General features: G+C 32.3%; 2 protein-coding genes and 2 pseudogenes across 2 annotated transcripts; 2 read left to right on the top strand and 2 right to left on the bottom strand.

Annotated features, from left to right (window-relative positions):
• Positions 1–1,458: 1,458 nt before the first annotated feature.
• Positions 1,459–7,627, top strand: LOC100811061 (protein root UVB sensitive 3-like; annotated as a pseudogene).
• An 819-nt stretch (positions 7,628–8,446) lies between these two features.
• LOC100810527 (pentatricopeptide repeat-containing protein At5g50280, chloroplastic) lies at positions 8,447–12,003 on the bottom strand. Its single transcript, XM_003520064.5, has 2 exons — positions 11,141–12,003; positions 8,447–9,848 (listed from the first exon to the last, which is right to left on the bottom strand). The coding sequence occupies exons 1-2, from the start codon at positions 11,929–11,931 to the stop codon at positions 8,546–8,548; spliced, it is 2,094 nt and encodes a 697-aa protein (XP_003520112.1). The 5' UTR covers positions 11,932–12,003; the 3' UTR covers positions 8,447–8,545.
• Positions 11,930–14,105, top strand: LOC102665596 (putative pentatricopeptide repeat-containing protein At1g12700, mitochondrial; annotated as a pseudogene).
• Positions 14,106–17,771: 3,666 nt separating this feature from the next.
• LOC100802349 (ureide permease 1) lies at positions 17,772–23,009 on the bottom strand. Its single transcript, XM_003518721.5, has 7 exons — positions 22,742–23,009; positions 21,217–21,355; positions 20,613–20,775; positions 20,002–20,039; positions 19,818–19,909; positions 18,935–19,309; positions 17,772–18,222 (listed from the first exon to the last, which is right to left on the bottom strand). The coding sequence occupies exons 1-7, from the start codon at positions 22,967–22,969 to the stop codon at positions 18,070–18,072; spliced, it is 1,188 nt and encodes a 395-aa protein (XP_003518769.1). The 5' UTR covers positions 22,970–23,009; the 3' UTR covers positions 17,772–18,069.
• Between the last annotated feature and the right edge of the window lie 394 nt (positions 23,010–23,403).

Below are 23,403 nucleotides of genomic sequence, written 5' to 3'. Positions count from 1 at the left end.
AATTTTCTTAAGAAGGATTGTCCAGCAAGAAAAATGGCATCATCACACCAATGAAAAAATGAAAGTTTATTCTAGATCCTTAACTATTTGTATGAATGGTGTTGTCATATCAATAATTTTTTAAGCACTATATCAATCATTGTTTGAGACACTTTTAAATAAAATAAATTTAATATGATTTTCATTATTGATTAAAATTATAAAATTATGCATACAATTTATTATAAAAAATGATATTCATTTACGTTTTCTCTTCCCAATTAGTTGTGTTAAGGGACAAGGTTTGTGAATCAGTACGATAAATACACAAATTGCACATATAATGAACCTCTTTTTTAAATCCGCATAGTTATAACAAATTTTGGGTCTGATTCGTAAAATCTGTAGATTTTACCGACTTACTTTGTAGGCTCGCGGTCTAGCCCGTGAACTTTAATCTTTAATTTAGAAGATTTGAAGTTGTTACAAATGTTAGTATATTTTAGTTACATGTATTAAGACTTTGATATTTTAAATATGATGTTATACTTTAGTTAGAAAATTCAAATGCTGCTAAAATAACTTCAATATTTAAACATGTTACAATAAGTGAATAATTAGAGATAAATGTTTAATTTAATGCTTATATTTATATTCTTTTTATTATTCATTTATTTTCTCATGTTTCCATAACTTAAAAAATAAAAGGAAAAAAGATCTTTTTTTAATCTTTTTTGTTTTTGTTTTTAAGAGTTTTTTTAGATTTCTTTTTGGGCCGTGGATTGGCCCATATATCTACGGGCTTCGTGGATAGGGGTGAGAATAAGATAGGCTGACTTACATAAAATCTTGCCTATACTGATGTATTTAATTAAAAGGTTAGACTCAAATTTTTTTAAAAGTCTATTAAATTAAATAGATCAGACTTAAGCTTATTAAAAAACCTTATAAGCATGATAGACCGGCCTATATATATATATATATTTATATTATTTTTTAGGTACCAATGTATACTTATATTATTTTTTGGATATAATTAATTTCTTTTTTTAAACTAGATCACACATTACTTTTCCATAACTTCCATTTCTATAATCAAGTAAGACTTTAATTACAATTTAGGTGTGAGTCATGTGCCCCTTTATATTCTTCATTATTTTTTTATTAGTTTTCCTATCTTCCTTTAACCTTCCTATTAAGTTCCTACTAGAAAACAAAAGAATATTAAAAATTTGATGTGAAGAAGGTTCGGATCAAATACGGACTATAAAGGGGTATCATTTTGTCACTATCCTAAATTGTTATTGGCACTACCCATGTGGGTGCCTGTTAGCTATATTTTCAAATTGTCCTTTGAACTGAAAACACAACATATATTTCCATTACGCAAGTGGGGGAGGCATTGCGGCACAAGGGAGGGTGGGGCATGCGGTGGTGATGGACGATGGTGGGATCGTGCCGCGGTAGTGGTGGACAAGGATGGAGGACTAGGAAGTCTAAAGGAAGGAGAAGGGGTGTGAAAATTTAGTGAGTGGGTAAAAGAGAAATTCTCTAAGTTTGATAATGCCAATAACAAGGGTTGGTAGTGAAAATAGTAGTCCCACTAAAAAAAATAAGATTGTTAATTAGTAGACTAAGTTTATCCTATCCATATAAAATGTGGATTTAGTGGGCTGGGTCTTAAACATGTCATAGTATATCCACCTCTAGTGTAAGGTTCAATTACTTTAAAAAGAAAAAACAAAAGAAAAAGGAAAAGGAAAAATAAAAATGTAACGTGGTCAAAGTCCCTTGGTGAGTTGAGTTTTCAGTTTTGAGATTCCACATACAACCTGCGAACTACGAAGTCATCAAGGTTTTGGTGGCACTTAACTCCTTTCATCTGGGCATGTAAACATCTTCATCTGTGTCCAATAAGACCATAACATTGGAAGAATGGAACGGTTCATCCCCCACAAAACTCTCCAAGACCTTCACCATCACAAGGTACTAACATGTTCCCATCACCATGATCATCGGCATCATCATCCACCCCTCTCTTTCACACTTATTATTCTTTCTCCTTATACACAGATCTGGTGCTCGTTTCACCCATGTTTGGAGAAGGTTACTTCAGGCATTTGTCCCTGAGGCAAGCTTCTATTTTTACTCAGCATCTTCTCTAAGAAATGAAAAAAGAATTGAAATTTTATATGCCACTTCAATTTTATCATGTGCGTGTTCTCTAAGTTCATCATTGTTGAAAAGGGTTTCCGTTTTTGTTGTTGTTGTTGATAACATACAGGGTTTTCCAAGCAGTGTCACTGCAGATTATGTTCCTTTTCAAATATGGGACTTATTATGAGTAAATCAAGCAGTGTCCAAGCAATGTATGTATTGACAATGTAAAGGATTTTTACATTGTCATCAAATCAAATCACAAATTGTCTGTTAACTTTAACAATAACTACATCAAAAGTAAAGATTACTATGATTTTTAATTGGTTGACTTTGACGCTATAGAAATTAAACACCATTGATACATCAAAACCATTTCAAATATGGGACTCATTGCAGGTAATACACAATGAATGAACAGTTTAATTGAGTTATTATCATGAGTAAATAGTGTATGCACTAGTTTTTACATTATCATCAAATCACAAGTTGTTTGTTAACTTTAACAATAACTACATGAAAAGTCAAAATTACCATGATTTTTAATTGGTTGACCGTGGTGCTATAGAAATTAAACTTCATTGTTATATCTAAGGCCATGTTGTTTTTGAGTTAATTATGGATTGATTATGGCAGGGCCTTTCAACGTATATAAGGACTATGCTTTCTACCCAGGTAAGGCACTGTTTAACTGATTTTTTATGTTTGTTCTTGTTGTCATAAAAACCCTTGAATAGTACATGAGTAGTCAACGAAATGCCTTTCAGGCCCTCCTGATTGCTATTGGGGTTGAGGAGAAATCAGCTACAGTTATTGGTGCTACTTTTCAGGTATCATCAACTAGTTATATTCTATATTTACTTGAGTAATGATTGAACCCCTGTTTGTTAGATGGGGCTTGGGAGAAGAAAACTCAAGCCCTTTGTGTATATTTATTTTTTGGTAAATTTAGTCTTTTGTGTTTAGAGGGCGAGCCCTGGTGCAGCGGTAAAGTTGTGCCTTGGTGACCTGTTGGTCATGGGTTCGAATCCGGAAACAGCCTCTTTGCATATGCAAGGGTAAGGCTGCGTACAACATCCCTCCCCCATACCTTCGCATAGCGAAGAGCCTCTGGGCAATGGGGTACGAAGTCTTTTTTTTTTTTTTCTTTTTTTTTTTTTTTTTTTAGTCTTTTGTGTTTCTTAGGCTGCAATGTGTTATGTGTCGACAGTAGGATATTGAACTTTGAAACTGTTTCCAGTGGTTTTTGAGGGATCTAACTGGTATGCTTGGAGGAATCTTATTCACATTTTACCAGGTCTGTGTCTCTCATACAAACATGTTCCTTTATCTTACTTATTTTGAACTGAATTGCGAAGTACTAGCTCTATGCGGACTGTCATATACTTGGATTGGCATATGCTGATTCTCTCCTATCTAATGATTCTGATTTTTTTAATTATATTTTTCTTTATCTTGTCCCATCTGTTGCAGGGATCAAATCTTGATAGCTATGCAAAAATGTGGCGATTGGTTGCAGATCTTATGAATGACCTTGGTAGATTCTTTCACATTCATCTTTTTCAAAAAAATAAAATCAAATTATGCTGCCATTTTCTACCTTCAGTCTAAATAGTGTATCTTTCCATGATGCTGCTTCATGTCAAATTTGAAATGTTTTACTTGGCTATTAATGTCTAAATCTCTTTATCTTTGCTTCATTAAACTAAAAATTAATAGCAGCTCAATTGTGCATCTTTCCATATTGTTGGTTTGTGTTAAATTTGATCTTTCATATTGCATTCTTCATATCTTACATTTATTTGCTAAGGTTTTTGCTTTGTTTTCAGGAATGTTAATGGACCTCATTTCTCCGTTGTTTCCATCAGCTTTTGTATTTGTTGTTTGCTTAGGAAGCATATCAAGATCTTTCAGTAAGTTCCAATATTGCAGGAAGTTTAAAATTAAATGACTAATGTGATTTAAAGTTAGTTGCTAGCTGTAGGTTTTTTCCTCTTCTTTTTCCATGTAAGAAATATAAGGTAATGGGACATTACGGTATCTGTCAGTTCCTAATAAAAAAAGCTGTTCGGCAGAAATATGTTTTGACTTTTTGAGTTATCCAAGATTAAGGCATTTTTTTTCTTATATTTCCTGATTGATAGTTTATTTGTGTACTAATTTTTTTTTGTTTATATTTTCTCTATCAAAATATGATTATGAACTAGCTGGTGTTGCAAGTGGAGCCACTAGAGCAGCTTTGACTCAGCATTTTGCTCTTCAGGATAATGCTGCAGATATATCTGCAAAGGTTCAAGTTACATTTATTCTAACTGTTTAGATCATTATCTGAGAGTTAAAGTCTTTAATGAGTTGTGCATTTTTTTTATATGTATGTATATTTTGACTTATTAACATATATATATATATATATATATAGGAAGGAAGTCAAGAAACTGTGGCCACAATGATTGGCATGGCACTGGGAATGCTTGTTGCTCGCCTTACCATTGGACACCCACTAGCCATTTGGTTTTCTTTTTTATCTTTGACCGTGTTTCATATGTATGGTACGTCTCTAAATTGTAATGAGATTAAATTTCTATTGTTACAAAGCTTGAGCTTATTGATGAGATTGTAATATATTACTTCCTCAATAATTGAAAACATTATCTGTTCTCCTAAAATTAATCCCATTTTATTTGAGAAGTTAGAGAGCTCATATTTTAATCTGAAGGTATATGCCTGCCTTTTTTTAAGCATAGTTCCCTTCCCCCAAAATACACCGGCTAAATAGCACCAGCATTGTATAAGAAAACCTGATAATACAAATGATGTCCTTTTTCCATGCAGCAAACTACCGAGCTGTTCAATGACTCACATTGAACTCATTAAACCCTGAAAGGAGCTCTATTCTTTTTCAGCATTTCATGGAGACTGGCCAAGGTATTGTCTGTTAATCTGTTTCCATTCTTCATTGCTTATATCCACAATATATCTTTGACGTTTGATAATCTATTACTCCTGGTGGAATTACAGACATTGTATGAGTACTTGTTCCACACATTGCATGGGAACTTGTTCCAATAAAGAATAGTTATTAATGTACCTTGTTAGTCACATATTCATGTATCTAGGAATTCACATGCATGTACATAGGTACTAGAACTTCATTAATATTCTTGTAAATTTTGCATTGTATTTACTCCCTGAGTCTATATCAATTGAGTGGGTTAAGCACTCAAGCATTTCAAAACCTCTAGTCTCTTCAATAACTCCCTCCATTCCTATTTATAAGACCCAATTACCTAATTCATCAAGATTAAGAAAAGTGGTTAATTTAGTTGATAGTAATAAATTTGTCTTAAATTTATAACTTTTTCCAAAACTATCCTTGCCATTAATACTCCTCTCTCTTTTAATTGTTTGTCAATACATTCTCTCTCTTCTTTTAATTAGGGTATTTATAGTCTAAAAATAATTAATGCAAGGAACATTGTAGATTGAGTTATAAAAAGGAGCAAACACCATTTCAAACTTGGGTCCTATAAATAGGAACGGAGGGAGTATGATTTTTTAATCTTACCTTAAATAAGCCACATATTAGAACACATTTTTGCCATCACTATAGTCTAATTTTCAATTGTTTTGAGGTCTCTGTCTGATGTATCTTCAACCCCTTTTCCAACCACCTCTCAAAGACAAGATTAGTTTGGTAGATTCAGCACCTTATAAAGGGCAATGTAATTTCCAACATTTTAAAATCTATATGAATCCTTTTTAATTATTGCTATTTATATTAATGCTTGCTTCTAAACTTTTTTCCAGTTCTCTCCCCTGAACAGGTCTCTTCACAGGAGCATATTTTACCCATACAGTTCATTTCATGGAGCTCAAAGAAAGCTAATTGTCTGCATAAGAAAGTAAATTTAGGCATGAGGATTTCTTCATTCGATAACATGGAAATGTAAGTGTTTGGTCTGAGTCCCAGTCCCTTCAGAAAATAGATTTGTTCTTAGTGCACTGGTTATAGTTTCCTGCTATTTGCAGTTTTGCCTGAACTTATTCACTGCATTATTAGTGTTTAGCATTACCCAAATTCAAATGGCAGTCAAGTTAAATGGTACACTATGTTGTGTTCTAACTTCAAATAGCTCAAATCATAATATTTCAGTATTATGTTGCCATCATTAGCTAACAAAACTCCAGAGAGTAACCTATTCAAAATTGAAAAGCATTATTTAGCTCTTGTCCTGCCTATATCACTGGTATTGGCTCAAAACTTGAGCTGTCCATGATTGAGACTTGATTATTGTGCAATAATACCTTTGAAATGTCATTAACAAAGCTTAATTAGCAAATTCTTTTTTCTATGTGACACTGACAGCAAGGAGCATTTGCTTTCTGCAGCACCTTACTACACAAAAGGTGGAGTTTGCCTCATTATTTTAACTTCTGTTTGTTTCCCTGTTCCATCTGTAGTCTGAAACCTGATATCATTCTTGTTTCTGTATATAGCCAAGTATTTACTTGTGGAAAGGAAGGGAATCATTGATGTTATTGTGCATAAAGATTCGAATGCTGCTGATGTCCTAAAGTTATTCTTTCATGCTCTTGTCTTGGCAAAGAATGTTCATAAAAGCAAATCTGTGCATTCAGAGGGCCAAAAATGGATAGATTATCAATATGAAGTTTTTATTCAGAAGGTAATTCTGTAATCCTTTAGTTAAATTTGATTTAGCTTCTATTTTTGCAGTAATATTTTAACAGTACGATATATAAATCTTTTCCCTTTCTTGATATGATATGGGAATCAAACTAAATTGATAGCATGCCACCGGCTCCTGAATTATATTATCCACTAAGTGGGATATTAAGTACACTCTTTATGTTCTTTGCAGCTTAAGTCATTAGGCTGGAAAATAGAACGGCTTCTATCACCTATAATATGGAGGGCATACTGGAGCTATGAACCATTGGAAGAAAAAATTGATTAGGGTCATGAACATTGTTCTAGAGAAGGTGATTGGTGGCATCTATGGATGGATTGAGATTATTTGGTGAGGAGATTGAATATAGGGGCTTTTGTTCCAAAGTGGAATCATTATATGTTTAACAAAGTTGGTGTATGAACTTTTTTCAACTTTATGATTTCACCAAAGTTCTGTCAAGATAAGGAAAACCTGACTAGGTTACTGCTGCACTTGCACCTCATTTCTCTCTCGTACCAGTTTAGAAAGAAAACATGGCGGCTTTTATATGTATGTCTCAAGTGGACAGCAACTCCCTTTCACAGTTATTGGTTTAAGCCCATGCCTGAACCTTACTGGTTCAACAATTTTTTCTTTTAATACATGTTGTATTGTTTCAATTCTTCTCATGTTTAATTATCTTCTGCTGTAACAGAGAATCAGTTGGTGTTAACTGTTAAGAATAAGTATGAAGCAACTTGTATGACATTTGGTAGGACCATTCCATGGTAATTCAATCTAGAAGAATACTGCCATTCAAATCATGATTGCATATGTTAAAGTTAGGATTTTTTTCTTCTTCAAAATTTAAATAAATTCTTTGAGAAACTTAAGATGGAAGATCAAATAGACTTTAGACTTTATCTTTTTTGTTTTCTCTTGCGACCAAACATCCATTTTCATCTATGATTGTTTATTATTGAATCACAGCCTAGTTATATTCATAAAAAAATCCACCATTATCACTTGTGAACTTAGGTGTGTTTGGTTGCGAAAAAATAAGAGAGAAAGGAAGAGAATTTTTTAAAAATTATGTGTGGATTCCGCACCTCCTTTCTACTTTAATTTAAATATTTCTTCTCAATTCTCTTCCAGTTTTTTCTCTTTCACACAAACAAACTCATCTCTAGGAGTTCAAGTTTTTCATTAACTTAAATTTCTTTATGCAATAATTTAATAATTATTTGAGGTATCCAATGCCAACGTTCATTTTTCAAGTTGACCATATAATACCTGCTTGCATAACACTGACCAAGAAATGAGTGGCAAAAGATCTTTATAAAACCATTCAAAATGACCATGTAACAGTCATCTTCCAAAGAAAACTTGACAAATTTTAGTTCGAGAGTATAATGGGAGAGCCATTCAAACATTTTCCATAATCTAAATCTTATCTAAAATACAAAACACTTCTATGACTACATTAATTTGTTCCATTGATCATTGTTCACAGGATGAACACTCAATGTCCGCGTACTAATATTTTAAATTTTAAACCAACCACATCTACCTGAAAATGTGTGACGTACATGGTTCGTTGAAGAGGCAATGTATAAGGTAAGGGCATATATTCTTTACAGTTAACAACAAGAAGCTCCTTGTGTTATTTGAGAAAACAAAAGTGGGTCAAAATTGAACTTTCAATTCTTACAGGGCATTGTATCCTTAACTTACTAATACTATACACTAACATCAGAACTATTTTTTCTTACATGCCTTTTCTTGAACTTCCAAAACTCATCTTTCTGCCTCCTCACTTTCACACCCATTTTACTTTTAATTATACCAAGCAAGGAACTCCAATCCTTGTTTTTCCGTGCAGGTCTGGTCTCCAGAAGGGCCTGAAGCGTCTGGTATGAACCACCATCCATCATCTGCCCACTCTTGATCATCTGCTTGTGATAAAAAAATGCCCGCCGAAAATCTCGAACTCGGACAAAGGCAAATATCATAGTTGAATAAGTTACAGAATCGGGTTTTAATTTAAGAACTGCCATCTCTTTCAATAGTTGTGGCAGCTTTGAGTGTTGCCCTCCACGTGCGTATGCATTTATCAGCATATTGTAAGTCACCACTGTTGGTTTCAATCCAACTTTCCCAAATTCAGATATTACCTCTCTTGCTTCCATGAAGAGACCTTGTTTCGCAAAACCATCAACAAGAATGTTGAATGTCGCCCCTGTTCCTTCAACTTTCTCACTGATCATCAACTTCCATATTTCCATTAATGTTTGAGCATCACCTGCATGCCTAAATGCATTTAGTAAAGTAGTGTAGGTTTCTATGGAAGGTTTAATACCTTCGTTTTGCATGTTTTCAAATGCTGCATAAGCTTTCTCGTGCAAGCCACTAACCGAATATGCATGGATCAGTGCTGTATAAGACTGTGAAGTGGGTTTTACACCAACTTTCTTCATCTTCAAGAATGCATCGGCTGCAGCCATGTCACTCATATTCTTTTGCTTGCCATATGCAATGATTAGACAAGTATATGATGTGGCATTTGGCTTCAAGCCAACATCCTGCATTTCTTCCAATAGCTTTTCTACAATCTTGGGTTGCATTCTTCTGCTGTATGCATGCATTAGGATGTTGTAGGTAGCTGCAATAGGTTTAATACCTTTAGCTTTCATCTCAACAAAAAGGCCTTCGGCTGCTTCTATGTGGTTGGATTTACAAAATGCATCCATCAGAGTGTTGTACACAATTGCACTTGAAGAAACCCCTTTTTTCTCCATTTCAGATTGGATGATGAGAGCTTGCCTCCTCAGACCCTCAACACAAAATGAATTTATTAATGCACCTAAGACTTCTTCACTCCATCTGACCCCTTTTCTGTTCATTTTCTCAAAAAATTGCCATGCATCTTTTGCACTATGGCCAAGTTCTCTCATAACGGTAACCATAATAGAACATGTCATATGATCTGGATGAATATTCTCTGTTTCCATTGACTCATACACCTTCCAAGCATCTTCGGACCTAAAACAGCAACAATAAACTCTTACAGTACGACATATTTCACAAAAAAAAAATGCTTCCTTGAACAATGTAAGAACATTCGTCAGAGGAAGAGATGGAATAACTTTTTTTCTGAGATTGAGTTCAGAGAAAGGAATTAAATATTTAAACATCTAAATTATAATTAATACTTTCCCAACATAGAACAGTTTTAAGTTTGGAAACAGTACAGGGAACCTAAACAGGTGAGTTAGTGCCTGTTTGGATATAAGGTAGAAGAGCTCTTCTAACCTGTATCCAAACAGGATCTTAATGTGAAATATAAGAATTCTTGGACATGCAGCTACTTAAGTTTCATAAACTTAATAGTTGTTCATAGGCTTCTTAATAACAAACTAACCAACAGAAATAAGACCAAGCAAGCCCATCGGGTATAAGACAGGATTTCCATCTGCCATAAAGGAAAAACTAAATTGGTAGAAGAGACTTGGGTATGATTTGCTTCAAAACCAAGAATTAACCAAGTCCACAACATGGTTACTAATTAATGATCAGCCTCCAATTAAAGGGTTTAAATTATATTCTTTCAAAAAACAAATATATTCCCACAAATGCACAACTATAATAATAAAAATACAGAAACATTAAAAAAAAGACATTTTAGATTTCACAAACAATGTATTTCAAGTTCCACCATTAAAGAATAATATACAGCAACAGCTGTTTTTCCAACACAATTAATAAAGCTGTGAAACAAAAGTAGAGTCCATTGAGAGAACTTGGAAAGAATATGGCCAACCACCTAACACAACATGGCAAAACTGATGTGAATATTCATATCATAAGTCACGGAATTATCTTGGTTGGTCTTTGTTCAATTTTCCAGAATCCAAATATCATCATTAATCAGAATTACAAGTAAGCTAAAATGAGAAAGGGCATCATTCCTTTACACTACTGCTTAGATAACAAACTTGTAGCACTAGCACATAGTTCATTTCTCAATTTTATGAGAGAGGAGAAAAAAAAGTTTCTATAATATGCTCAACAGTTTATGGCTCCAACACCAGGGTTTTTGAGATCTTTATAACCGCAACTACGGTAGCATCAGCATCATTGATATGCAATTTACCGCTATCTCAAGGATTGCAAACAAATTGCAATCACAATTTAAAACCTTGGCAAAAAGTACAAGCAATTTTGATTTTGACTACTATTCTTTGTTACTTAAGTTAATCTTCCCATTCCTATGACCCCAAAAAGCAGCAAGAGAGAAACATAGCAAGCCATATAATTATGCAAGAATTGTGTACCTGCCACTAGACAGAAGACCTGAAATTGTGGCATTGTAAACATGAACATCTCTGAACTCATTGCTTGATGGCAAGTTTCTGAACAAATCCATCACCTCATCGCCCATGCCTCCTTTTCCCAACAAGGGAAACAGCACAGTACAAGCCCTAGGAGTAACAAGTGATGGTTCCTGCAGACTCATCCACTGAAAGAAACACACACAACACAGCAGAAGGTGCTCCTCCCCAAGAATTTCCAGAACCTCCCAGCACTCTTTTTCACTGAACCTTCCTTCATACTCAGCCAATGCCTCCTCAAGAGTCAAATTTTGAGGCAAGTTCCTTGCAAGCTCAACAATTTCTCCCACAATTCCCTCAGCCTCAGGCAATTCCCTCTTTTGAAAACACCCCATTTCTTCCTTCTCCAAACTCATTTCAGATTCTTCATCCAGGTCCGTGGCAAGGTGCCACGAGATGTGAGGGTCCTCCTCAAGGTACAATTTTTCTTCGCTTTGAGGGTCTTGGGAGGAAATCCATTTGCTAGTTTCGAAGAAATTGTAGTTTGGTTCATCTGGGTCATGGCCTTCTTCTTCTTCTTCTTCTTGGAGATATGGGAGGGGAATGGGGGTTGTTGAAGAGTGAGGGGAAGAATTAGATGGTGATGCAGAGAGAGAGAGTGATGATGGGAGGGTTTTGGAGTGTAAGAGGAAGAAGGGTTTTGAAAGAGTGTGAATGTGGTGTGAAGTGGAAGAGTGAAGGTAGAAGATGCAAGAAGAAGAAAGTGGTTTATGGTGGATGAGGCTCAGAGACATGCTTCGTCTCTATGCAAATGCAGACGTTATCTTGTTAGTTCTACATGAACATGGTACCTCATGTTTGCAAACATGATTTCATACATGAGAAATGGGGCTTTTTTTTTTTTTTTTTTTTTATCGGAAAGGGCAATTTTTTTTTTTTTTAATTTTCCATATAGGATGAGTTTTAAATTAATAATTAATTATTAAAAGGGATAAATCGTGTTCTTCTCCGAGAAGTCGTACCCTATTATGACTTAAATTTTTTTTGTTTAACTGAAGTCCTAACTAAGTTTACTACTTTAATCCTTTTTATTACGAATTCAAAAGTTGTAATATTTTTTTTAAAAAAAAGTTATAATCGTTTTTGTAAAAGTTTTTTTTATAAAATTTTAAATTTTTTTACAGTTATATTCTTTTGTTTTCTAATTTTTAAAAATTATAAAAATAATTATTTATTTAATTATCGAATGAATAATTTTTATTTTACTTGTTAATAATTTTATTTAATATGATGTATATTTTTTATGGTTTTATATTATATGTTATATATTTTTTAATGTTCTATTATTTAAAATATATTATATCTTTTTAATATTATTTTATTTAAATTTTTTTATTTATTTAAAATTTAGATAATCTATTAATAACAATACATACTAAAATTAAAAACAACATAATACATTAATATAAAATAAACAATACAAATTAAAAAATATGAAATTATATTAGTCATTCACTTCTGTATGAGTAGGTAGAAATATGTGTTCTTCACTCTTACATACAATGAGTATTTCTTAGGCCTGGTTCATTTCGAAGAAGAAGGATTAGACATAAAATATGAACCTAAATATTGAGACTATTTGTCTTCACTTTTAAAGGAATGATAGCGATACTGATAAACTTTGAAAATATTTTTCAACTTGGAAGCACTAGTATATCAATCTGACAGTTACACCCATAGCACAATAATTAATGGATTGTGTAAAGTTGGTGACTCATCTGCTGCTTTGTTGTATCTCAAGAAGATGGAAGAATTTTTTCTTTTTTAATTTGAATGTTACTGCTTACAGCACAGTTATGGATGGTCTTTGCAAGGATGGAATGGTATCCGAGGCTTTGGATTTGTTCTCACAAATGTGCGGCAAAGGTATTGAACCTGATCTTGTGACTTATACTTGCTTAATTCATGGCCTTTGTAACTTTGATAGATGGAAAGAGGCTGCACCTCTATTGGCTAACATGATGAGAAAGGGAATCATGCCAACTCTGAAAACTTTTAATGTTACAGTTGACCAATTTTGCAAAACAGGGATGATTTCAAGGGCTAAAACCATATTAAGTTTTACGGTGCATATGGGGCCGGAACCTGATGTTGTCACCTATACATCAATAACTAGTGCTCACTGTATGCTGAATCAAATGAAGGATGCCATGGAAGTATTTGATTTGATGATTCGCAAGGGCTTCTCACCAAGTGTTGTACCTTATAATTCCTTAATCCATGGATGGTGTCAAACTAAAAACATGAATAAGGCTATCTATCTCTTGGGTGAAATGGTTAATAATGGACTAAATCCAGATGTTGTCACATGGAGCACTCTTATTGGGGGGTTTTGCAAAGCAGGGAAGCCAGTAGCTGCAAAAGAATTGTTTTTTATAATGCACAAGCATGGCCAACTTCCCAATCTCCAAACTTGTGCTGTTATATTGGATGGCATAGTCAAGTGTCATTTTCATTCCGAGGCAATGTCATTGTTTGGGGAGTTTGAGATGAGTTTGGATCTTAGTATTATAATATACACCATTATTCTGGATGGAATGTGTAGTTCTGGAAAATTGAATGATGCACTGGAACTCTTTTCTCATCTGTCAAGTAAAGGCATCAAACCGAATGTTGTTACTTATTGCACAATGATTAAAGGTCTATGTAAAGAGGACTCTTGGATGATGCCGAGGACTTATTAATGAAAATGGAAGAGAATTGTTGTCCCCCAAATAAGTGCACTTATAATGTCTTTGTCCAAGGATTGCTGCGAAGATATGAAATTTCAAATTCAACAAAGTACCTTATGCTTATGAAAGGCAAAGGTTTTCGGGCAGATGCTACCACCACCGAATTGCTTATCAAGTACTTCTTTGCTAACCAAGAAAACAGTGCATTACAAGTGTTTCTGCAGAAGTTTGTTTGACTATTTAATATTTAAAATACCAACATTTTCTTGAGGGCCAACCTGCTAGCAGAGTCAGTCTCTGTTCTCCAGGTTTTGATGAATTTTTTCTGGTATTCCTCTTTTTTAATATTCCTATAATATGTCATGTCTTCTGTGGGTTTTTTTTTCTTAGTAAATTTATACTTTATCCAAAAACAATTTCTTCCACATTTAAAAAATCTTTTCTAAAAACTTATGAAGTTAATTTAACCATGCAAAGTATATGTGTGTATATATATATTAGTGTGTATGTGCATCGGTATTACTTGGATTAAACCGTGATATCAAGATTATCAAATCAAGATTCAATCGTGAATTGCCAAGTTCATGCATTGAATGAGTCATTGACAAATAAGATAAGCTTAGAAGTGCTCCTTCAATTCCTTTTCAATTTTCAGTTTCTTTCGTAGGAATGGGTGAAAAAAAGTAAAATAAAATAAAAATGAAAATATATGGTGTGATTTGTGTCGAAGATACAAAATTGCATCAATTCATTTTTATATCATAAGATTCAAAGTCACTTCAGATTCATTTTTAATTCCCCGATATCCATCATAGTGAGATATATCTTGCCTAATGTGCCATGAAAGCGAGGTTGAAGTATGCAGCATTGTGGAGAGCATTCTATCCTCACCCAATATTCCTGTAAATAAATTTTTATCACCTTGCAATCTTGGATTAAAAAAAAAAAATCTAACCTTTAATCTATTGAAAAATTCAAGACATGTTTCCTTTTTTTCTCGTTATTTTCTCCCTCTCTTTTGCCCTCTTCTCCACTCTTTCTTTCTATTTTCTTTACTTGAGAAGGCCTTGTTCTGTGTTTCCCTTTGGAACTAGTGGAAGGATAATAAAATATGCACTGGCATTGCATGTTTTGCATCTTTTTTGGTGTACAAGCCATCTATGTTTTCTTTTATAATTATTGTTGCTAAATACACTGCATGTATTCTTTAAACAATAAAGTATAAACTTTTTTCTAATAGCCTATTTGATTTTTTTTGTTGGTTATATTTTTTTTAATTGATATAATTTTCTTATAATTATAAAAATGTTGCCTGTTCTCCTTAAAAGTTCAGTGTTACCTCAGAGCCAAATCTTTCAATTACTGTTGTAGCAGTAGCACCAAGTAACATTAATGTAAACTTAATGAGCAAATACACCTATGGATGAATAAAGATGGTTCCCAGTTTAAACCTGTTTGGGTTATAAGTTGTAAATTCCTTTTACATTTGAGAAATCATCACTGCGCTTTGTATTAGTAGGTGAAAAATCACTTGCAGAATTTGACAATTGACCATCTTTTTTACTAAATGTAGAGAACAAGACTTGGAAACAGAATTATAAAACAAATTAAAAAAACAATCACAAATGAGCACTTAGCATTTGTCTCACTAAAGTGATCTTATTTTACGTTCGCTACTTGTGTAAACCCAATTAGAAGTGTACCGAAAGTCCTCTGCAGCACAATCATCATTCGGTAATTATTTAAAGAAACTCATTATTTACTTTGGTACACTTCAAATACATTACAGATTTGGCAATTCTTAATAGAAGTTGTATTATCCTCAACATTAGTCTGAAGTATTAAACCAATTTGATATATGCCAATTTAAAGTTTGGTTTGATTGTACTTTTTTTTTTTGTCTAAATCTCTTATTAACTAGTACAACGTATCAACTATTTTTAACATATAAGAATTTAAAAACACAATATATTATAAACAAAATACTTTGATTTTGTTTGTTTCTTTTTATAATTTTTTTTACTCAAATATTCTTAATTACTTTACAATAAATATTATGTATTAAAATAGTAAAGTCATTATCTCTTTTATAAGGATTGGATAAGAAGAGTAATAAATTAATAATTAAGTGGAAAGATAAAAATTATGAGTACCAATATTTTTAAGGGTAATTTTGGTAAAAAAAATTATATTAATCAATTTTCTTAAAGAATGTAATTAGTTAAAAAAGTTTTATACTTAAAAACGATGATATGTTATCCGTTAACACTAATCCAATATTATTTGACAATAGAGACTAAAATAAAAAAATATTAAATTTTATACGGAATAAAATCAAAATAATTTTTTTAAATGATAAAAATTAAAATGACTATTTTTTTTATACTAAAATCATATTTAAACAATTTTGAAATATCATGATTAGAGTGAAGTGTTAATAAGATAAGTGATAATCCATACATATAATGTTTTAAAATTTTAGGTTGAAACTTGGAAATGTTGTTGATATTCACTTATAATTTATTAACAAACATCTCCCTGTAATTTAGCCCTCGTGTTACCTACACATGCAACATGCAAGATGATCTACCTTTTCCCATCCCTGCCAAAACATGGGCTGTGGACTTTGAAAGTCAACACTCAACAAAGAATCCTCACTAATAAAAGTATCATTGGAATTTTGCTAATGTTGCCTCACACGAAATATAATTGACTCATTTGAATATAAAGCCTATAAATTAATGACACGATGAACAATCTTGTCAATAGGCATTGTTTGCACTTTAATTACTTCAATCAATAAATGTCAACAATTCCGTCTAAAATCTCACTTTCAAAAGTACAGTAATATTTCAATAATTCAGTACTAACATTCAACTCATAATTAGACTACTTCGTATATTCCAACAACCCCGCTGAAGTTAAGATTTTTTATTCCAAATTTGTTATATATAGTTAGGAATCATTTCCTCTCCACATAAAAAAAAGGGTTTCATTTCCTCTCCACATAAAAAAAGGTATCATTTCCTCTTGGGTCTGTTTTATTCATATTTGTTTAATCCTCAAATGATTTTACAATAAGAAAATTATGAATTATTCTGCGGTGATAAAAAATATATTTCAATAAATTTTATCCCATTTTATTAAAGTATTAAATTATAATATTATAATAAAAAGTAAACCTTCAAAACATAAATAAAAAAACTTTAATTTTGATGCATAGTTAGTTTAAGTATTTTTACACTGTGAACCAATTAAAAATCATTTTAAAACTTAACTTTAAAATAACTACATAAAAAATAACAATCTTATCATACATATGATTATATATTAAATGGAAATATAAAAAAATATTTATATTATCAGAACGTTTTAATTACATTCAATAAAAAGAATCATCTAAGTTATATATAATTACATAGCATGATCTAATTTTATACGACAAATACCGTATGTCTTTAATTATGTCTTTTTATAAAAATAACCGATGATTAAATTAATTAAGATAACTCAACTTACAATTAGAATAGGACAAAACCTTACCGGTAACAATTTTTCAATGCTTGATTTTTATTCGCAAACTTCTGGTTAAGAGATCGTTATTTCTTATTTATATGAGTCACTAAGATATATATTTTCCACGCCACTATAGGGAAGGAAGAAGAAAATTCCCTTTATACAAGGTTTAAATAACTCATAGAGGAAATAACTGGTAAAATATATATATAATAAATCGAATTGATGCATACTGTATAATCTTAACATTCATGCTCGTAATTAGCAAAAAAAAAAAAAAACAATATAGATTTCTGAGGATTGACCCTAAAGTTAAAACGGAGACCAAGTAAACAACAACTAAAGAAAAAGAAGAAGAAAAATAAGACTTTGTAGAGATATTTATGTTAGTCAAAATAATTATCTCACAAAAAGCTAAAAAGTCACTGAATATGACATACGTAAGATTTAGACTGTGTTCCTAATTTACTTTCTTGGTCTACCTACACCTTTTTTTTCCTAAACAGTTGATAATTTGTCTCTGATTAACATGATTCAACTTTGAGAATACTTCAACACATTATTGTATATTTTTGGAATATTCCTCAACAAAGTTACTACTACACATTTATCCTTTGAGCACGGAATTAGTCATTTCAACACCTTTCAGTCTTTGCTATCGTTTCCTCTTGCTCAGTATTATGATCATTTTCGATGCCCTGATGATGCCATTAATACAGCAACAGCCGCAACAAACATAAGCAACATGCTCCCAAGTAGCACATATGTTCTTCTTGATGATTTGCGGTACTCTCCAAACAAAACAATGCCCCAAAAGGTACTCACTAGTGGAAGTGCCTGTACAAACAAAACACATCTTCTGTTACCATGAAATTGAAATTGGTAGTTTGAGGAACAATCACAAGTCAAATGTTAAAATGAGTGTTTTTCGGTAAGCGTCTGAAAAATGGATTTTGAATGAAAATTGCTTTTCTAAAGTTAATTTTGAAGTGAAATAATTTATTTTTGTATGTTTTTATTTCAAAAGCAAATTATTAGTAAATTTCATTGTAATTTTTTCTATCTAATGTGTAAGTTAACTATACTTGCTTTAATTTAAAATCAATTTTTGACCCAAAATCAAATTGAAACTTATGATAAAAAACAAGAATATTTACGTGGAGGAATTCAGAAAAACACTGCAAATTAATGTCAGTGTACATAATAAAGTGGAGGAATTCTTAGGTAGACCAGATATAGCAATCACTAGCACTAAAAACAACTAACATTTACCAATGAAAAAAAAACTGAACAAAATTAAGTAGCGAAAGACAATGATAACCTATTGTCACTCTTCATATAATTTCTTTTTTATCTAAATTACTTTCTTCAATTTTGTTAATCAAACTAGTAATTTTATTGAATTATATAAAAAACTAACATTTTCACTCTTATTATAAGAGTGAAAATAGGCATTCCTGGAACATAGTTTTATATAATTTAGTGTGTGTATCTAAGTTTTTTTTTTGGCAAAGTTCTTTAGAGACATGAATAAAAAGTAAAAACTCACTTGAACAGCATCTGCTGCTGCATATCCTGCAGCTTGACCTCCCATAAATTGGAGGCCATTCCCAAAGCCACAAAGTAGACCAGCCAAGAAAGCCCAACCTCTTCCATCCCAGTCACTCAAATAAGCCTTCAGTGATGACTTGGGTAAGTTTAAGACAGGGTGGTAGAGGAAGGTGATGTTAAGAATGATGGCAATAACAAAGCATGAGACTGAAAAGTAAAAGAAGGCAGTGTAAACACTCAAGTGGTGAACCCCTTTCTTCAAAGTGTGCCATTGGTCATTTGTTGCCAAATTGAATGCTGGAGAGAATAGAGAGAAGCAAACTCCAGCAAAGAAAGTTATAGCCAATCCAATGAAAGTGCTCTTCCCTAACACCTGCAAAAGGTTTAACAGAAGAGTATTATCATGTACATTACATCATTCTTTTAAATAAATTGTGTATTACACTCTATGATTGTTACATTTTCCAAAAAAATAAATTAATTAATTTCCCTATAAACATGTCACTTATTGAAGAGTGAGCTTGCCATTTTAGAGAATAAACTAATAATAATAATGTGTTTAAAAGGGTGTCTTGTTAACATTTATCTACTCTTCATTGTCTATTATGCAACATAAAAATGTAAAAAGGTTTGTGAAAATTGGATTTGGCTCTTGTAAAGTAGAGATAAAGTAATAACTTCAGTCATTTAATGAGAAAATCAACTGTCCATATTTTAACATATCTATGATTTGTTATGCATATACACGTAATATCAACGGTTGATTTTCTCATCCACGATCGAGATTGCTTATTTTATCCTATAAAGTGAGCTACTCACTTTAGAGAAGCCAAATCTGTGAAAACTGTGCTGTATAAATTCCCTGAAGCATAACCACTTACCTTAATGGATCTTTTTTTCTCAAGCTCTATAAGAAAAGCTGCAGTTCCTGCTTTGGCTTTGTGTGTTCCATCTTCTAGATCTTTCGACTCAACTATATGTGTAACAAAGGAGAGGAAAAAGGCCAGCATTTATCAAATAAAACAATTCCATTTGGCTAAGCTGGCTAAAAGGATCGCTTGTTACCTTCACTTGTTTCTTTAAAAGTGGTTACACTAGTGCCCCTGAAAAGAGAACAAAATTTGGTGGTGAAAATTCAGTTTCAGATTAAAACAGAAGGCATGCTAAAATCATAATCTATAGGTTTAATTAGACATTTGGTCCTTATAGATGTTTAAACTTTATGTTTTAGTTCTTATACTTAAAAATTATTCATTTAGTCCTTATAGTTATACATATTATTTTTAATCTCTTTCATTCCCTATAAATCTTGAGGGCGAGCCCTGGTGCAGCGGTAAAGTTGTGTCTTGGTGACTTGTTGGTCATGGGTTCGAATCCGGAAACAGCCTCTTTGCATATGCAAGGGTAAGACTGCGTACAATATCCCTCCCCCATACCTTCGCATAGCGAAGAGCCTCTGGGCAATGGGGTACGAAGTCATTCCCTATAAATTTAGAAGATAGAGACTAAAAGATATTAAAAATGGTATTTATTGGACTAAAATGAACAATTTTATGTATAGGGAGGAAAGGTAAAATTTGTGCAACTATAGGGAATTAATTAAACCTTTTGGAGGGGGAGTATCTACAATGTTCAACTGTCATATCCCAAATTATCTGTAAACAAACAACACATACTTAGCTGCATCTTTGTAATCACTGAGCTTGGCCTTATTGTCAACTGTGTTAGATGAATGAACAGCAGAACCTAGACAAACAGCAATCAAAAAGCAACCAACTCCTGGGAAAAGAATCTCGGCTTTGTTGATCTTGTCATCCAAAAAGTAATTCAATGTTGTTCCTGTTTCAATCACAACAGAAACAGTGCAATGACATTCAGTACTAGAGGTCCACAGCAAGCTATAAACAGTGCAGATATTGAAACTTCTCTATTGAGTATGATAGGATCCAGTTGCAAGGTAAGGGAATTATCCCACGTTGGAAGTACGGTATTTTAATGTGGGGTTTATGAGGTCTTGAGCTCTCCAACTAGAACGGTTAACTTTTGTGGTGTGGTTCTCCCAATGTTCTTATCAAAGTACATCACATGTTGGGTTCGATGTATGCAATTATGTTAAATACCCATAGCGGAACTTTGTTCCCTATAGTAGTCCTACTCAAATCGAGCAGAATTATCTCCGGTGGAGAATACCCTTAATTTATACTCTATGGTCTATAACAAAAAAAAAGAGAGTACACTACATAGCACCAGAATCTAAGAGGAGCATCCATGGTGGGATACCTATAACAACAGTTATGCTTGATGTGATCACTTCTACAACTGATAAACCAACAAAAGCCCAAGCATATTGTGTTGACAAATTTCCAACACTAAGGACCACTCCACCCCCCATGGCAAACAGAACAGAAGGCCAGTTATCCTGCATCAAATATCAATACCACATTCATAAACCACTCTTAAACAAGAATAGTCACAAATAAAATATAAAGTTCAAGGCTGAAAATATGCTGCTATTCAACTGGATAGTTCCAAAACAAAGATCACTTTGGATTAAGCTCGCCATATATTAGTAGAAGAACATTACAAAACATAAGCATATTTGATAAATAAGGAAACGCTTTCCATTTTTACTTTGATTGAATTGAACCCTTATAAGGTAAAATTGTTATACTTCAGAGTGTAAGAGAATCACTCATTACAAGACATAACATTTAGTGTTTGGTTCTAATGATTGGGATATTTTTAGCCAGATCAGACTTGACCTGCATTAGAGTTCAGTAGTAGTTAGTAGATTAGGTTGCAGTCCCTACAGGAAAAATATATATCAGCCCATATTAACCATAAACAGTAATAAATTCTTCTTACAAATTTAAAAAAGAATACACATTGAAACCATATTACTCCAAAATATAGTGTTGGAATTTTGTTTGGTACACTTGAATGCATGAAAGTGTTTCATTTTTATGTATATTGAATACATGAACACTGTATAAAAAAAAAATACATGAACACAATATAACAAAATATAAAACCAACGTGCATTAAGGATCTCATGTTTTTGTATAAAAGCATAAGTTTTATTTTGATATACTGTCAAATGTAATAAAAAAATTGTATATTAATTTAATATTGAGTTAATTAATAGGCATGTGCATTATTTGTGGAAGAAAATTATATTATCAATCAACTAGAAATATTTATCATATAACTTTAATGATAAGTATCATGAATATCAATAAATTTATCACACACATATGATAGGTTGTGATTAAATAATAATGTAAATTTTTTTTATACTTTCAATCAAATAACTAGAAATTATGACATATAAAAAATTATTAAGTTAATTATTATAAAAATTAACAGACTTATTATATATGATAATTTATAATTAAATAAAAGTGTAAAAAGTTTTTATAAAATTTCAATGCATAAATTATTTACTATGTATTATTTATTCTAAAAAATTATTTTAGATATGATTTTTAAGTAACTATTATAAAAATTAATACTCTTACCATAATCCAATAATTTATGATGAGATTATTATCATAGGTAGTGAATTTGAATTAAACTCTAAAGGCAAATACAATTCAAACCTTGAGGGGAGTGTCATCAGCTCCCCACATGCCTTGGTAAAACAACTCAACACATAAATGCTCTGTATGGTATGGGAAAAAAAGTAAAATGAACAGTAAAATTCTTCTATAAGATTCATATTTTTACTCTTTATTCTAATTTAAAAGAAAATAATATTTTTTCAGCTTGATTTATTTATTTTGTTTCCAGAGGTAGTTAGAATCACCTGAGAAAGCTGAGACAAGAAGTTGGGTTGAGCGTTGCCAATCTGACCAAAGGTGAAAGCAATGATAACAGCAGCCATGAGGTTGGTGAGGGTGTAATCAAGGTAGGTGTGTTGAGGAAGACGACCGCGCCTTTCTAGCAGAGTCATGACAGCAGGCCATGTCCCGAGGAAGAAGAGGGACACCAGCATGCACCCTATGGCGCCCACCTTGCTCTCCACCACATACATTTCAGATGCTACGCTAGCTGATGCTGCTGCTCTCTCTCATATTTCTATCCATATAAATAACAACTTAAGTCAACCATACTACAGGAATCTTCAAAGCTACGTCACATGCTTCTAAGTCATATCACCCACTGTGTCGGGGAGAATTCTTGATTAATTTATTTTCTTCATACAACTTGTCATTATTTTTTCTTATAATTAGATTGAAATTTTGGTATCTTTAATTTCACGAAATCTTATTTAATTCTTAAGAACGTGGGGATGACAATATGTATTTTCTTGTTTGTTGGAAAGTAATGAAAATATATTTTAAGACATCACTCATCTTTAAGAATTTATATTTCTCCATCTTCATATTTTGGGCGGAAATCTTACATTATCACGAGAATGTTAAAAATTAACAATTTTTTATTCTCTTCTTATTTTGGGCCGGTCCA

Source organism: Glycine max, chromosome 2 (genome assembly GCF_000004515.6).
Source record: "Glycine max cultivar Williams 82 chromosome 2, Glycine_max_v4.0, whole genome shotgun sequence".
In the NCBI taxonomy this organism is placed as follows: Eukaryota; Viridiplantae; Streptophyta; class Magnoliopsida; order Fabales; family Fabaceae; genus Glycine; species Glycine max.
The sequence above is the reverse complement of the archived record's forward strand: the minus strand, read 5'-3'. Positions and strand labels throughout refer to the sequence as shown.

Bases quoted from the DNA above. Each gene is read 5' to 3' on its own strand.
- LOC100810527 (XM_003520064.5), bottom strand. From the start codon at position 11,931: ATGTCTCTGAGCCTCATCCACCATAAACCACTTTCTTCTTCTTGCATC. The intron at 9,849-11,140 runs GTACACAATTCT...TTGCTGTTTTAG, and splicing joins GGTCTTCTGTCTAGTGGCAG to GTCCGAAGATGCTTGGAAGG.
- LOC100802349 (XM_003518721.5), bottom strand. From the start codon at position 22,969: ATGTATGTGGTGGAGAGCAAGGTGGGCGCCATAGGGTGCATGCTGGTG. The intron at 20,776-21,216 runs GTATCCCACCAT...TGATTGAAACAG, and splicing joins AAGCATAACTGTTGTTATAG to GAACAACATTGAATTACTTT. The intron at 18,223-18,934 runs GTGAGTTTTTAC...TTGTTTGTACAG, and splicing joins CAGCAGCAGATGCTGTTCAA to GCACTTCCACTAGTGAGTAC.